Genomic DNA, 15,895 nt, shown 5'->3' with positions numbered 1-15,895 from the left:
TTATGTTGCATTAAAATTATCTTTACTCTTCCTTCAGCAGTTGCTATGCCGCACTCAAGACAGAGAGTCTGGGAAGTGGGAAATGTCAACTTTTAAGATGATGTTCAGCTTTCTTGTTACACGCATTCTTTATGTAATGGTTTTGAATTACGTGTTGTTCACAGGCTTTCAGCTCTTCTTAGAAAGTTAGCTTGACTGGGCACAGTTGCTTGCTTATTCTTAATAAAGAGTTGATGACACTGGAAAGAGCCCAATAAAGAGCTGAGCAATTTCTAGGTGAATCTTTAAGAATATACATACAATGAGCAGTATTAGATGACACATAGTTTATTTGTATTTATACAACACCATGCTTTCCTAGAGAGGCAGGCTTCACTCCCTGCAAGAGCTGCAAACCACATCACCAAGTCCCACAGCAAGGGGTGATCGAGGGGGCTTGGTGACTGCAGGAAAGCCACAGGTTGCAACAGGCAGCATAAAATGTGTTCCTTCAGTCAGAGGCCCGAGCTCCTTCCAAATCTGTGCTCATTTATTGCACATCACGGTTCGGATCATGCTATGCTTTGTCATATATGGGACACATCATGGAAAAGGAAAATTCAGGGCTGGAAGGGTAACCTGCTGGTGTGGGATCATATACAAGGAGCTTCAAAAATGCCGTCAAGGCCAGCACTTGGCTGCTAAGTTGAGATTTTCAAGTGATATTAATTTCAATGCAGTTAGTCTTGATGTACTCTGCTCTGCCTGAGAATCGCAGCTGATGGGAAAGAAAAGAACACAGCAATAACAATATACATGCAAGAAATGTAAAAGAAAAAAAAAATCTCATGTATTAAAACATATTAAAAACATAAAACATGCCGCCTATATTGCTATCATTATATATTACCGCCTGAAATTTAATTCACTCAGTGCGGCTCACGCTGTTTGTTTACTTTTTTTCTATTGATCTTGGTTTGGGTGATGCATTTAGGCTACAGAATTTCACTTCCAACTTTCCACCGGGCTTGTGCGCTGCCACCTGTTAGCACCACAGCACGTCTCGCACTTCTCAGAGTGGCCTACGGTCAGCTCCACCGCTGATGTAAAGAGGGTCTACCTCCAGTGATTTAGGCCGCAGAGACAGCCCAAGCCTCCCCTGCCCTAAATTCCACTTGGAGGGTGATTTAAGCACTGCTGCAAATCACTGTGCAAGCTGGGGTTCCGTGGGAGAATCGGGTCCGTGCTGCGATGCCAGTTGCACAATCTCACTCGAAGCACGGAGAGTGGTGCAGCACGGGCCGTGGCTTTAAAAGGTCAGCATAAATATGCCGCCCTCACTCCTTCGCTCATAAGTAATGTCTGTGCTGAGAGTTTTTACCTGGTTTTCAGGCTGTCTTCAGCCGCACTAACCATTGTCCCAGAAAAGGCTCTTTTCAGGTGGTTTTACTAATGCTGGACCAAGCGTGGCCTCTGAGCTGGCCTGCTTTTCTGCCTTTTCATCCTCATCTTGACGCAGTTAGGCAGGGGGGGTGTCTCAAGCCCTGCTGTCCCTGCCCACATCCTTCTCCACCCCACCGGGAAGGTGAGCAGCCAGAGCAGGCAGGAGCCAGCTCCCGCGGGTCCCTGAGGCTGAAGATGTGCCACTTCCACAGGGTCTGGGGACTTCTGGCAGTAGGAGGCAGCACCACCTTGGCTGTGCAGAGGCACAGAAGCAGCTCTGGAGTGGCTCGGGATTTTCAGAGGGCTTGTCGAGAGCCTGCTGTACGGACGTACGGGTTTTCAAACCTTTCCCTTGGAGCGTGTCTACACGGCAGCCCGAGCTGCGCCTGCAGCTGGTGCAGGGTGACCAACACGAAATGAAACCTGGCTAACTCGGGAATGAATAATATATAGCCCCACAGCCCCAAAACCGGCCCAGAAGGCTGTAGAAATGGGGCTGGCAGGGCTCCACGCGTGCCAGGGCACCACCTTCAGCCTCCAGCTGGCTTGGCTTGCTCTCCGAGAGCAGGGATCTCCCAGAACAGGATGGCCCCGCGGATATTCGCGCTAGCACCATCACACCAACAGCCCCCTCCTGCCACTGCGGGCTTTGCACATTGTTTCTCCCTTCTGTGATGACATGGCACTTCTCTGGCAGCTTGTCGCTCGCTGCTTAGCTAAAAAGCATGATTTTCTGGAAAGTAACACGCATTACCCTCCCCTGATGTGAGGCAGCAGCTACAGATGGGACAGCCTGCCCTAACCAGCCGGTCAGATCCCACAGGCAGTGCTGCGCTCAGGCTGGGCGCACAGACTGAGTTTTTTGGGTTTTTGCTCTCGTTGGGTGGCAGGCACCAACCGCTGGCCCCTCCATTTCTAACCAGACAACCCTCGTGTTTGAAGGATGTGCGTGCACCCGGGTCTCTAACCTGCCGTGCAGATCGATGCAGACTTTCATGTAGATGGAGCCTGTAGGTGGTATGGTTCGTACAGGTCTAAGGAGGAATCAGTGTGGGATTTGCACAGGTGTAGCTTATCTCACGTCCAAGGAGGATGCAAAAAGCGCATTAACCCAACCCCAGATCATGGCTGAAATGCCCCACGGGCAACAAGGGCCTGCGTGGGCACCTAGGGCTGTGGCTGGAAGTGCACGTGGGACGAGGCCCCATGGCCACGATACAGCCACCCCAATTTCCATGGGTGCATTGGTGGTGCGCGTGGGGCTGGGATCACGAGTGGGACCGGGATCACGCATGGGATTGGGATCACACGTGGGGGACACCAGAGCGGACTTATTAAAAAAAAAAAACAACACAATAACACCCCAAAATCCCCCAAACAACCCCGATCGCAACTTCTGCGGGTGGAACATTTTGGGGTGCAAGTTGCCACCGGCTCCCCCTTTCCCCCCCCTTCCCCAAATGCCGCCGGCTGTGCCCTCCCCCCCGCGTCCCCCCCATGTCCGTCCCCCCCCCCAGTACCGGGCGGGCGCTGCGCGGGTGCTGCGCGGGCGCAGCTTGCGCGGGGCGGGCGCCGCCTCGGCCGCGCTCCCGGCGCGCAGGAGGGAGGGGAGGAGGCTCGGGGGGGTGGGGGGGGGGGAGAGCGGGGCGGGAGCGGAGCCGAGCCGAGCCGAGCCGCTTGCAAACGAGCGGTGCGCCGCGGGTTTCTTCTTTTTTTATTTATTTATTTTTTATTATTATTTTTATTTTATTTTATTTTATTTTTAATTTCCCCCTCCTCCCCCCCCCCTCCCCCCCCTCACCCCCACTCCGTTTTCTGGTGGTGGCGAGGAGGGGAAAAGGGGGAAAAGGAGGGGGGTGTCCCCCGCCGGGGTGCTCCGCGCCCCCTCGCCCTGCCCGCGGTGCGGTCGAAGATGCGCCCCGGACGCCGGGTGGTCGCAGCGCGGCGGCGCTGACATCGCTCACCATGGACAGCTTCGACTTAGCTCTGCTCCAGGAGTGGGACCTGGACTCTCTGTGGTGAGTGCAGAGTGTGGGTATGGGGTGGCTGGGGGGGGTGGAGAGAGAAAAGGGGGTGAAAAGGGGGAGAGCTTAAGAGCCAAGGGGGCTGGGGGGGGGGGGGGGTTGCGGTGGGTGGAGGGGGTGCTGCAAGCGGGGGCTGTGCGGTAATTGGGGGCTGCGATGATTTGGGGTGGGAGGGCGTGCGCGTAGCGGGAGGGGTGCGATGCGCTGGGAGGGGGCAGGAATGGGGGGGGTGCGGTGAGGGGGTGCGGTGCCTCTGCCCTAGGGGGTGCAGCACCCCGGGAGGTGCCCCCCACCGCCACTTGTTCCCCCGAGGGGGGCAGAGGGCTGACGCCCCCTCCCCTGGCTGCCGGGGGGAGTGTCCGGGAGGTGAACCCGGTGCTGGGCTGCGGGGGCCCCTGCACCCCCCTCCCGCTAATTCCCGGTGCTCCCCCGCCACGGGCACCCCGGGGGCCGCGCTCCCGGAGCTCAGCCCCGTTCCCCCCGCACGCCCCTTTCGCCCCCTCCCGCTGCCTTCACGTCCCCCCTCCTTTTTCTCCTGCCCCTCTCCCCCCCTCAACCTCCCCTCCCCATGCCCTTGACCTCCCCCTGCACCCCCCCACGGCCCTGCCCGCCCCGGCGGCGGGTGCGGGGCTGCCGGGGAGGAGGGGAGCCAATTTCGAGAAATGGCATTAGCGGCTCGAGGTGGGAAGCGCTGCCCTCCCCCTCCACCCCTCACCTTCCCCTCCCCAACCCCACAAACCCCGTCAACCCCCCCCCCCCACCTCCCGCATCACCTCCCCGAGGCGCTGCCGCTGCCAAGTCCCGGAGTTTGCTGCGGGAGGCTCGGCACGGCTCGGCACGGCTCGCCCCGTCGGGACGGGGCTGCTTTTGGGCACGGTTGGGGCCGGGGAGGAGGCGACTGCAGCTCGCATGCAGCCTGCTGGCTGCCTGCTTTGGGGAGAGGAGATGAGTTTCGCCCGAACTCAGCGGCACGCATCCCTGTCCCTCTATCTCTCAACTTCAACGTGTTGTGGGATCCGTGTCACCCGTCTGGAGGGTGCAGCGCCCGCTTATCCCTGCGGTGGCAGGTGTAACACAATCAGCCCCGAGGGTCCCACGGGTGAGCTCTGCTCCTTGCAAAAGAGACCTCGGGAGGATGGGGACAGCTCGTGCTGCGTGATGGCAGTGCCTCGAAAACGCGTACGTTGAGAGCATCCAGCCCCATAAAACTTTTATACTGCTGGGGGAACTTTAAAGAGCAAGTATAATGCAAAATTAGTTACTACGCCATAAAAGTTTTTAATTACAGTGCTTCTGCCCGTGACACAAGTTAAGGTTATGTCCTCGTTTCAATTATAAATACCAATATTCGGTTTCTACCCAAACTATAGCATTTCTCTCTGGTCTGGTTTTAAGTCTTTAGTCCATACACACAGTTTTACTATTAAATTCCTCTCTCTCTCTCTCTTTTTTTTTTTTTTTTCTATTAAACAAGAATAGGGGAAATAATACTTTCATGCATTCAAATGCTTTTCCCTTTCTCGGTGAATGAAGGCAAACTTTGGAGCAATTTGCTTTTTTTTGCAGTAAAAGTGTGATGTTCATTAGTCTGTTCTGTAACCTAGCTGTTGAAGTAAATATTGAATTTGAAAAGCTAACAATGTAACTCTGGAAAGCCGGGGCTTTTGACTGTGTCTAGCAATTGCTGCTTTTCACAACCTTTTTAGTACACCTTCTGACTATTGTGGAGCCACTTTGAAATGACCACCGTAAGCATAAAAATGAGGTACAAGTCCAAAGAGACATCAACTGCTCGCCAGCTAAATTACATGCTTAAAAATGTCTCTATTGGTGTTAAAAGTGATCTTGTGGTTTCATAGATTTTTTTTTCCTCTGCTGTTGCTGTTTAGAAGATAGGTTCAAGAGAAGGGCTTCAAAGAGCACATTAAAAGCCAGCGTGTAGTAGCAGGCCTGTGTTCCTTGCCAAGCTCTCACCCCTGTGCACAGCTTCAATCCCCATGTCTGGAGCAAGGAGGTCGGATGCTTCAACCAGAGCTCCTCCGTGGAGCAGGGGCTTATAGGGGGTTCATGTCAGCATTGTTTTGGGGCCCCATGGTTTGCTCAATGGCCTTGACTTGGAGTACCCAAGATCATGGGCTGGAGGCCTGTCCTGAAGCACTTGCTTTGGCAAATGCTTCTGAATCATTGTTTTGAAAGTTATACAATTGGTATTTTAAAAAAAATATAATAAGAAAACACACAACACAACGCAATGCAAACTTACAAAGGTGCTAGTAAAGGTACCTAGGTGCTGCAGCATCTGTGCAAAGGATGCTGGGCTGGTCTCTGATTGCAGGCAGGGTGCCTTCAAATGAGAGCGATTGTTACCAAAAAGGAAAATAAAATATACCACACAGATAACAAGCGAGTGCTTCATGGCAAAGAGCAACACTTAAGAGACTTAATTTTCTCGTCAGCAAGATTGAATGTTGTCCTTTATTTTTTTTGAATGTTGGTAATAACGACATTTTGCGCACTTAACTTATGACTGAAATTCCACTTTTGGCAATATTTGGCAAATGTTTTCCTTAAGAGTGCAGTAATTAAATATTAACATGCTGTTCTAAAGTGCTTCTTTTCTTTATTTGGTATGTTCTTGGAAAATCAAAAGAGTATGGAAAGGGATTTCCAGATGAACAGTAGCATGCTAATCAATCCTCATTGATTGTTACTTTTGTACTGTTAATGAATTTGCTCTCCAATTAATATGTGTTGTTATTTCTTTTACTCTGCTGTAGCATCAAAAATGTAGTAATGTATTGTGTTGTGGCTATAACATAGTATTGAACTAGTAAAGTGAAATGGGAGAATATTGTAAGTCCTTTTCTACTAAAGAGTACTTTTTCCAGGTTGTGTTGATGCCAACAACACTTCTGCTTCCCAGAAAACTACTATAATTCAAATAGTGAAAGCTGAGTACAAACTCAAATAGAAAATTTAACAGAACATAAAAATCTGTGGTGTAAACAAAACTCATGCCCATTTGGTAAGTTTTTTTCTGGAACGTTTAGGGATGATCAGCCCAACTTCACTGAAGGCTTCATAACTGCTGACTAACAAGTTTGTCCCAAACACATGGCGCTAATGACTTTGAAGCACAGCCCCATCTCCTGTTTTTCTTTCTGCATGTTTTTATTTGACTCCAGTGTGTGTAGTTTGATTTGTCCAGACTTAAGGAGGTGGATTCTCCAGTGCCTTATCATCTAGTATTTGTTTACGCCAGAGAAAAGAGATGGAAAATCTCCATTAGTGGTGTTATATATTCCTTTTGTACAGCAGAAAGCATATTATACATGACAGAAAGAAGCAAATGAGCAGACCAAAGGACTTAATTGGAGTGCCAGGACTAGTTCTGCATTACAGACATTCATGTTGTTATTTGCCTTATTTAACAAATCCCAATCGAAATTCAGCCAGCTCCTTAACTGTGCATCTAGGTTTAGGTGCAGAACTAGCTCGAGGGAAGGCCATTTAGTGAAGGGTCTCCTCACGTGCCTGTGAAAGATAAATGCATAGGTTAAAGTTTTTCGCATTCATTAAAACCAATTTACATATTTACTAAATTACTTACAGTGTTGTGTCAAACAAGAAAATAATTTTGAGACAATTTTTGATACGTTTGTTAGCCACAAACAAAACAGTGTTTGTTTAGGTGAAAGAAGCCAAGTATATAAACAGTTTATTTGGTACTCATCTGATACTTCTGGATATTTTGAGATAGCATCAGTTTTGTAGAGGTTGGGTAGTCATGTAAAAATGTATAGTTGTGTAGCTTCCAAGCTGAGATCAATATCAAATGCCACGGTGTAAGGTGGCCCAGTGTGTTTTACAGACCTTGTATTGAATTACTAGTTCATTTGCTATCTTTGGGTCTGTTCCTGCTCCATTTGAAGTCAATGAAAGTTTTGTTTGGAAGTTGCTATTAACAAAAAATGGCTAGACATCCAGCAGTCTTATAAATGAACCTTTTGTAACTTCTTGATCCCAGGTTGTCTAGCTTTTAGTAACTACATTTTATATTTGTGTAAGTCAAGATTTTTTTAATTTTCCTCTTTTTTTTTTTTTTTCAGGTAGCACAGTGTTTACTGGGGATGATTTTAGAAAGCTAATTCTACAAATGCTTCTTCAGTCAAAGTAGAATATCTAGATGTTTATTTTCAGATAATAACAAGTAGCTGTTTTGGGGGTGGAGGTGGGAGTCACTCAAGCCATTCTCTCAGTAGGGTAAGATGCTGGGCTGGCCTAACCTTATACAGACAATATACAGCAATTTTGTCCCTCTCACAAAAAAATAAAAAAAATAATTAAGTACCTCCTTTTATCTCCCATCTCCTTTACAGCTCTATTCCAGCCTATGTCTTGGACTTTGTCCCTTATTTCTTTTCTTTTAGCTCTTGGCCTCTATCTAGCCTTGGTGACACTTGAAATCCTATTTGTCTCATTTCTGTCGCTGTGGTGTTTTCCCTTCTGTCTTCCTCCCCGTGTCAACTCATGGTTACCACCTTCCCCTCACTGAGAACCCAGCTAAAAATTTGCTCTCTCTGTGATGATTATAAGTTGTGAGCAAACAATAACAAGAGTAATAACTATAGACTGTTCCCTTCCTTCGATTTCACAGCATGTTCTTTCTTCCCAATGCCTGTTTTTTAGGCTGTAAGTCCTTTGGGTCAGGAATTGCTTCCATTGTTCAAGTTTTTTTTTTTTTTTTTTTTTTTTTTTCTTCCTTGCAGCACTGAACAAATTGTATGTGCTAAACATAATAAGTATAAATCATAAGAAGTGAGCTTTTTCGTGGCCATAATACTTTATAAGTATCAGCTGAATAATATTATTTTAAGAATACATCTGTAGGGCCATGTGAGTGCTCATTTTCTGGATGTGATGTACCACATCTTCATCTGTTTTAAGTCTACAGAGCTCTACCAAGTCCCCTTTGCTGTTTTATATCAGATAAGTATCTGGCCCATCATATCTGATTTGCAGTATGCTCAGTCACCTTTCTTAGAACATATGTATATATATATTTATCCCTATACTTTGTTTTTGTCTGATAAATGAAATTTTGATACATCAGTTAGACAGGAAATGTGTTTTTGTATCTCTCCACTGAGGAGTGTTTGAGTGCCTAGGCCCAACTGTTTGAGGCAGGAGGATAACAGCTCCGACACTTGGACTTGCAGATTTGTGTTGCTCTGGGTGTGTTTTCCATGAGAAGCCAAGGCAGAAACCTCCCTAGGTTATTGGAGGGGATTCAAGAGGAGGCATGAAGTGCATGTGGCATTTCACATTCTGTGTGAATATTCTGCGGAAAACACCAGGTTTCTTAAAACTAGTGGAAGAGATATATGGGCTATTAAGGAAAAAAATAGACACAGATTATAGGCTATGGGCACATCTTTCACATTTCATGTTCCTAATACATGGATGTATTAGGAACAACATCATACTCAACTTCACAGTGCAGTCATTAGAAAAACCAACAGCTTAATTGCAAGGCTTTTAACCTCATATAACAAATTAATCCACTTGCATCATATTTATGACTAGGAGACAACAAAACATGGATAAAAAGTATTCCAGCAATTAATTCACAGCATGTGTTCAGAGATACCTAGAAGTCTGGTTATAACTTTCTAAACAATAGGTGTAATAAAATAAAATCAATAGAAATTAAGAAAAAATAATATTACATACAGCTAGAAAACAGGGAGGTTAAATTCTTCATGAGATGAGTGTCCCATCTAACAGTCGACAAATTGCAACTTTGAAGTGACATCCTCACAGAATGAGATTTCGAAAATATAACATTTTCTATGAAACCCAAAGACAATTTCTTTGTGTATGGGCTGTTTAGCTGTAAGGCTAATTCCAGTTGAAAACCAGAAGGGTCCTTTTTGTGAAAATCTCAAAGTAGGAAAAGGGAAAGCTGCAAGCTTCCTGGATTTTGAACAAAACTAGCTCTTTGAAAACTCTGCCCTGCTGGTTTATGGGAATTGCTGTTTCAGAGCCACTGCCCAGGGCTGGATTCCCTAGGTGACATCTCCCTTAAAATCCACAGGTCACCACGCTGGCCAAACCCACCATGAGCCTTGCTGTTCCTGCCACCCTGGCACTGTCCCGTGGAGGTGGTCCAGCTGCGAATCCAACCCAAAAAGACAAAGAGGTCAACTCCCAGTTTGCTGTGTGTTGGAGGTGGTTTATCTGACCATCTAGACAACATTTTTTGTTGGCTTTTGAAACTTTCCACTGTGTTCTAGTGGAAAGTTGCATGTTTATTCAGAAACTGGGCACTCTCTGCAAATATCTTGGGGTGACTGGAAAGCACTGTTCCATTAAATGTTTGAAAAAAGTGAGCGAATCAGCTGTATATGGAAAACAATTTTTGCAACATCACCACCGGGGCTACTAACTGATCTTCTGTCTGTTAAAATCAATGTTAGGACACTGATTATGCTTGCTGTGGCTGCCTAAGGCCTCAAGAGAGCAAAAATGGACACTTGTAGTTGAATACTTGGGTAATAATCTATATAATCTCTGAATAATTTGTGGGTAGCAATGAATTCTTGTTTAGGAGAAAGTGTGAATGAACTGTAACAGCAGTTATATGAACACGATGGCAATTACTAACATTCTGTGCTAAACATTTTCTATGTCTTTCCAGAGGTAAAAATACATGAGACAGATATTTAAGTTCCTCCCCTACAGCTTGATATCTCAGCTTTACCAATATCTTAAACAAACAGTTAGTGACTTAAGTTGACTGCATTTTATTTTGTTAGGAAGATTTTAACCTGCATGCATGTACCAAGGACCTGAGTACGGATGCATCCTGGGAAATGTGACAGTAGGAATGCAATTTAAACCTATCCTCAGAGACACTTTATGTATTTTTAAAAAAATAAATTAGTTTCAATGCAGCAGTGGTGGTCTCAGCAGACAGGAAACATTTACAATTATGCAGGAGGGACCAGAAATCTCCGCTAAGAAGCTTTTTGTTGCCGTGCTTTGTTTCTCAATAACGATGATCCACAACTGTAAGTATTTAAAACTAAAAACAAGAGGGTTGTATCGGACAAAGACACACAACTTCTTAATGTAATCCAGTCTTTCCGTGTGGTTGTTTTCACATGTTTCGGCCCAAAGAAAGAGTCCTTTGTGGCTCAGCCTAGTTTGACTGAATGGCAGGACTGGACAAATAGAGGATGAAGGGCAGTATCTTCTTACACTGCATATGTTTTGATTGCTTTGAGCTGTGATCAATTCTTATTGCATGTATCACTCTCTAAATCCACTGGGGAGGAACTGGTGGCCTTCTTACTCCATGCATTGCTATGATGGTACAGTCTAGCTGCCAGGGAACGATGACCTTATGGTGGTATGAAAAATGCAGATATGACAGACAGATAGATGAGGAAGGAAAAACATTGGTGAAGTATGCATTTCCAGCATTCGGACTTAGAAGTCATCTCGGCAGCACTGTCTCCTACCATTCATCTCCCAGTTTCTATCCTTGCCTTCCTTGCTTTGATCACTGTAAAGGTTTTGGGGAGCCTGTACTGATGCATGAGCATAGGCAGATATCCTAAACCTTTTCAATGAGGATTTAAATTCTGCTCAGTCATTGCCAGACAGTGCATACCTCATAGCAATGCACAAAGAGAAGGCTGATTTTTGTCTATGCCATTGACCACTTCTGATTGACCACAAGGGTTCAGATCTTTAGATTACAGGAAGGCGTGACATAATTTGAATTTTTTTTTTGGTCTTTTGTCTTAGAACAGCAAGTGCAGTAGACAGTTGAACCTCAGTCCAGAAAAGAATGAATGAATTCTGCTGTCAGAGATACTTTGGAGAAAAGAATTATATTGGTATTCTTCCAATAGAAGGAACAGTTTTACATTTTTTTGTTTCTGAAGCAGTCAGCGAGGGAACCTGTCATGTCATCAACTGTTTTTAAAGGACAAAGTAACAATAAAAGCTAAGTGTGCTTTTCTTCATTTTTGTTTGGCAAGGAGAGTATAGCATTTTCTGGAGGATGATGACCTTGAGTTAACTAAATGTCACCAGTTTAAAGAGTAAATTAATGTTACAATGTGCTTTGTTTGTGGTTAGGCTTGAAGGCTGTCAGGAATTTCTTAGTACAAAAGGTGATTGTGTGTTAGTCCATTTATTTAGGCTCCCTGCAAGAAAACCACCATGATCCCAACTGATCTGAATTAGCATCAACATGTTGCCTTGTGTATTTGGATATACCAATGTGTTTTGCAGCTAGCTTATGGATCTCTACCCCTTTTCACTGAGTAGATCAGTCCAAAAGGACCACAGGAGCCTACATTTTTTCTTGGTCATTGAGTCTGAGTGCTGCTGCCTCAGATCAAAGAACCCTTTTTTAAGAAGGAGTGAATCCCTTTAGAAACTGGTCATGTTCTGTCTTAAAAGTGACAAAGTTTCAGGGTTTTAGGGTTTGGATTTTTTTTTTTTTTTTTTTTTTTTTTTTTAACTGCCCCTGATTATGAAAATCTGTTCTGAAACCACAACATTTGTAGGAAAAATGTACATGTTTCCAATATATGTACATTAATGTATTCCTCCCCATTTAGCACAGATGATTCTGCAACATCTGAGGTAAAGTGGCATAGAGATAACCCCAAGAAAGGAAATTATAGATAAATGCAGTTCCTTTCAGACCTGCACGGGCTTTTGTAGATCCAGGCAAGGTGTCTTTTACAACACTCTTCAAGGCTTTGCATTGCACAAGAACCTACCAGTCTGGGCGCATGGCTGCGTGAACATGATTACATACTACGTGGTAGAAATGCAAGCTTTTCTTGTTGTTCTTAGAAGTATATAAGTAGCAATATCTTGAACTAATTACAGCTGATGTAAAGCACATTTAAGGAAACCCATTAGAGGAGAATTAGAACTAGAGCAGATTAGCTAGTCTTTAATGGCCTTGACTGTAGATCTTTTGATGCCTTGGTAGCTTTTCTAACACTCATTGCTCATCTGTCTTGACTAAATGACTGAAGAGCTTCTTTCAACTCACAGTCTGGTTGTAATGTGAAAAAATTGCTGTTTTCAGCTGAAAAAATGATTATCTGGAAAGGTAAACTATACTGAGTCCTGTATTATATTTGTTGTTGAGATTTAAAGCATTATTTTACCACTCAGTGTGACTGTGTAATAGAAAGAACAATCTCTAATATGCTTCCTTGGAGCTATTAATTATTTACTTTCTTGAAACACAGATCATAGACAATTCTACATGACTTCCCTTCTTACAGACTTTCTTGTCTCTGTCTTTATTTTTGTATGCTTTGCAAATGCCTGTAAATTCATTTTCACTGAAAGGGGAAATAAGTAATTTAGACTATTGCAGCTGTTTCATAATTAATTAATTTCAATTTAAAACAATCAAGTAGTGCCCATCCATTGTTCTGTGTGCTTTTCTGAGGCACTAAGATTCACAATATCAAAATAAGTTCCAGATGGAAGCACATACTTTATAATCAGAGAAAATAATCTGTTCTTTTCAAAAACCTGAAAAGTCCTGCCCTGATCAAAACAAGGTATTAGTCTGAAGTACATTTATCAAGTTTTTAGCCATTATTTTAAGAATTACTTAAAAGTACCATTTTTACATCTTATATAGGGCATTAACTTATAAATAGAACTATAGAGGGAGAGAAACAGTGATGCAGGAATGTTTGTTCATTCATTTCCTCAAATACTTCTGGCATCTGTTAAAATGTAACAAGGCTCAGCACATTTTCCCATTTTGGCACATTGTTTTCTATAAAAATGAGAAATATTTGCAATGATAAAACATATCTTTGCTAATAATCAATAAATAACATGTTCTCCTGAGGAAAAAAAAATACGGTAAAATGAACTAAAAAATATTGAGCAGAAGGAAAACTGATCAAAATGGTACACTGAGAAGTCCTGTATGTTCCCATATGTTAATAAATGTTAGGGTTTGCAGAGGAACTTTTAATATGGCAGTTTGCAATAGGAATAAAATGTCTTTTCTGAACACAAAAGACACTTATGTAAGAGGTTTCTATTATGTAAATGTTACTGTTATTGGCGATAGCCCATTATAAAGAAACGTTTTATATTCCAAAAAGCATTTACAAATAATGGGATAGATGCAGCAGTCTGTAGTCCTGACTTGGACAACTTTCTCTTTGAAGTCAATGGAAGTTTTGCCTGAATAAAGGTGGAAGGAATTAGCCCATTCATTATTATCTGAATTACATCAAGAGTTGACTGCTAAACAATAAAATCATGATTCATAACATAACGGCTTCACTTAATTCTTTTGTAGTCTTAATATATCTCATTATATGGTACTTCTGTTCTTTCCTCTCTGTGCAGTATTCAAATTAATAACAACCACCTTTACATAACTGATGGTTAGACATGTTTTGCTGCCTTAGCAAGATCAAAGGATTTTATATACCCTTTTTGGATAGATACCAAGAATAGGGTGATCAATCTCTTCTGTAACCATTAAGCACAGTGTAAATATCTCAGGGTACCCAATTAGACACAAGTGGTTTGCCAGATGCTGAGAGCATCACCAGTTGTCAAGAGCTTCCCAAGTCTGTGGGGCAGCGCAGAATTTATTAGGGATTAGTGGTGGTCTGAGTTGTCACTCCACTGATTTGTGCTCTTTCAGCTGTGCCCTGCCGTAAGCCACCTGTATGATGTGCAGAGATAAGGTTCGAGAGGCAGATACCCTGCTTTCCTCCAGGCACCTCGGGGTGGGAAGGAGGCAGGGAAGGATGCTGGTGCTCCAGACCTTCTCTTCCTGATGACCAGAGAGGAATGGAGGTTAGAATAAGGGAGACAGCCAGATGAGAATGGGGAGCAGGAAAGGGCATAAGAGGAGACTGAAGAGAGCAGCCTGAGACGAGTGACCCCCAAAATGGCTTTAATCCAAAGTTGGAGTTAACCCCTCACCAGGAAGCCATCTGTAGCCTTAGGGCTTTAAGAATTCTTTTTATCTGGAAATGTAATTGAAACAAGATGTGTAACAGCTGCAAGATGTCAGGTTTGTCAAAGTAACTAGAAAAATGAGTTGTCTGACACACTCACACGCAGCAAAGTAACCTATAGTTAAAAAAAAAAAAAAAAAAAAAAAAAAAAGTATAAATTATCATATGTGTTAAAAAGAGGAAGGAAAAAAAGGAAAATAGCCAAATAATAAAAGATGTGGTTTATTCTGGAGCATGGATGATGTGAGTTAAACCACTTTGAATGTTTCCAAAAGAGATAACAGCTTAAATCTTTACCCCAAATGAAACTGGTCATCTTCCCATCATGACTAGTATTTCATTCACGAACTAGAATGGTAGGTGCTCTGCATTTACCCATGATAATTTATGCATTACTTCTGCCTGTTGCTGTCCTTGTTATTGCATCATTGGACTTTGCATCTTTGGTTATGGACACATATTTGCTGCACCAGGTGCTGTACAGGCACAGAACAAAGTTGGTTGTGGGACAAAATTTTTGCAGACAAAATGGAAGACAAAAGACCATAATGGATATAGGCAAAACTGATTGTGAAGGAAAGATGGAGAGAATAACCCTAATAAACAGTGGGCACAGCAAGCTACCAGCCTGGCAGTGCTGCCAGATGTTTGAGCGTGGGCAAGATGGGGAAAAAAGCCGGAACTTTCTTACCAGAACTTCAAAAAGAACAATGAAGTGATTTTGTGCGTGTTTATGAGGGCTCCTCCCAAGCATGAGTGACAGCACAAGGATACCCTGAAGGTGCAAGTTGAAAACTCGGAGGGTGAATTGCCCTACTGGACCAATTGAAGATTAAAGACAGCTTTTTTTGGTAGTAACTTTTCATAATGATGGGGATAGCCCACACAGAGCCTTGGGTGATGAGGACAAGAGGGAGCCAGGGAAGAGCTGTAAAGAAAAAGGGGTCATAGTCAAAACATCCTGCCTAGGAAAGGCTGCTTGCTGCGGCATTCCAGCTGGAGCTGGTCCTCTCCTGTGAAGTCCAATTGTGCAAGCTGATATATGTGTAGCAGCAGAAAAATGCTCTTAACAGAGCTCTCAGTAGATGAGTATGCTAAACATGTCAGTAATGCATTGCAGTTTAGGGTGTGAAAACTAAAGAATCACAGAATGGTTTGGGTTGGGAGGGATCTCAAAGACCATCTGGTTCCAACCCCCTGCCATGGGTTGTGCAGGACTCTCCCTTGTTGGGTAGCGTATCTCAGTGCTGTGGTGTTATCCGTGGGAGGGCTGGAGCCTGAGGTCATGCAAGGCCAAAGGCAATGAGTGTGTTTGAGCAATCCCTTCCTCTACCCGCTTCCACAAAGAAATGCCGCCTCCATGTACATGATGCTGCAACCTGCAGAACAACCCAGGACAACTGCTGT

At 44.1% G+C, this 15,895-nt stretch overlaps 1 protein-coding gene across 1 annotated transcript in view; it reads left to right on the top strand.

Moving 5' to 3' along the window:
- Positions 1-3,387: 3,387 nt before the first annotated feature.
- Positions 3,388-15,895, top strand: part of AFF3 (AF4/FMR2 family member 3) — a 336,670-nt gene continuing 324,162 nt past the window's right edge. Inside the window, exon 1 of the mRNA XM_032200334.1 lies at positions 3,388-3,440. Within this exon, the coding sequence (XP_032056225.1) occupies positions 3,388-3,440 (53 nt within the window). The remainder of the gene's footprint in view (positions 3,441-15,895) is intronic.

The sequence above is a fragment of the Aythya fuligula genome, chromosome 1, assembly GCF_009819795.1.
Source record: "Aythya fuligula isolate bAytFul2 chromosome 1, bAytFul2.pri, whole genome shotgun sequence".
Taxonomy (NCBI): Eukaryota; Metazoa; Chordata; class Aves; order Anseriformes; family Anatidae; genus Aythya; species Aythya fuligula.
Note: the sequence above shows the minus strand (reverse complement) of the source record. Positions and strands in the feature narration are given on the sequence as shown.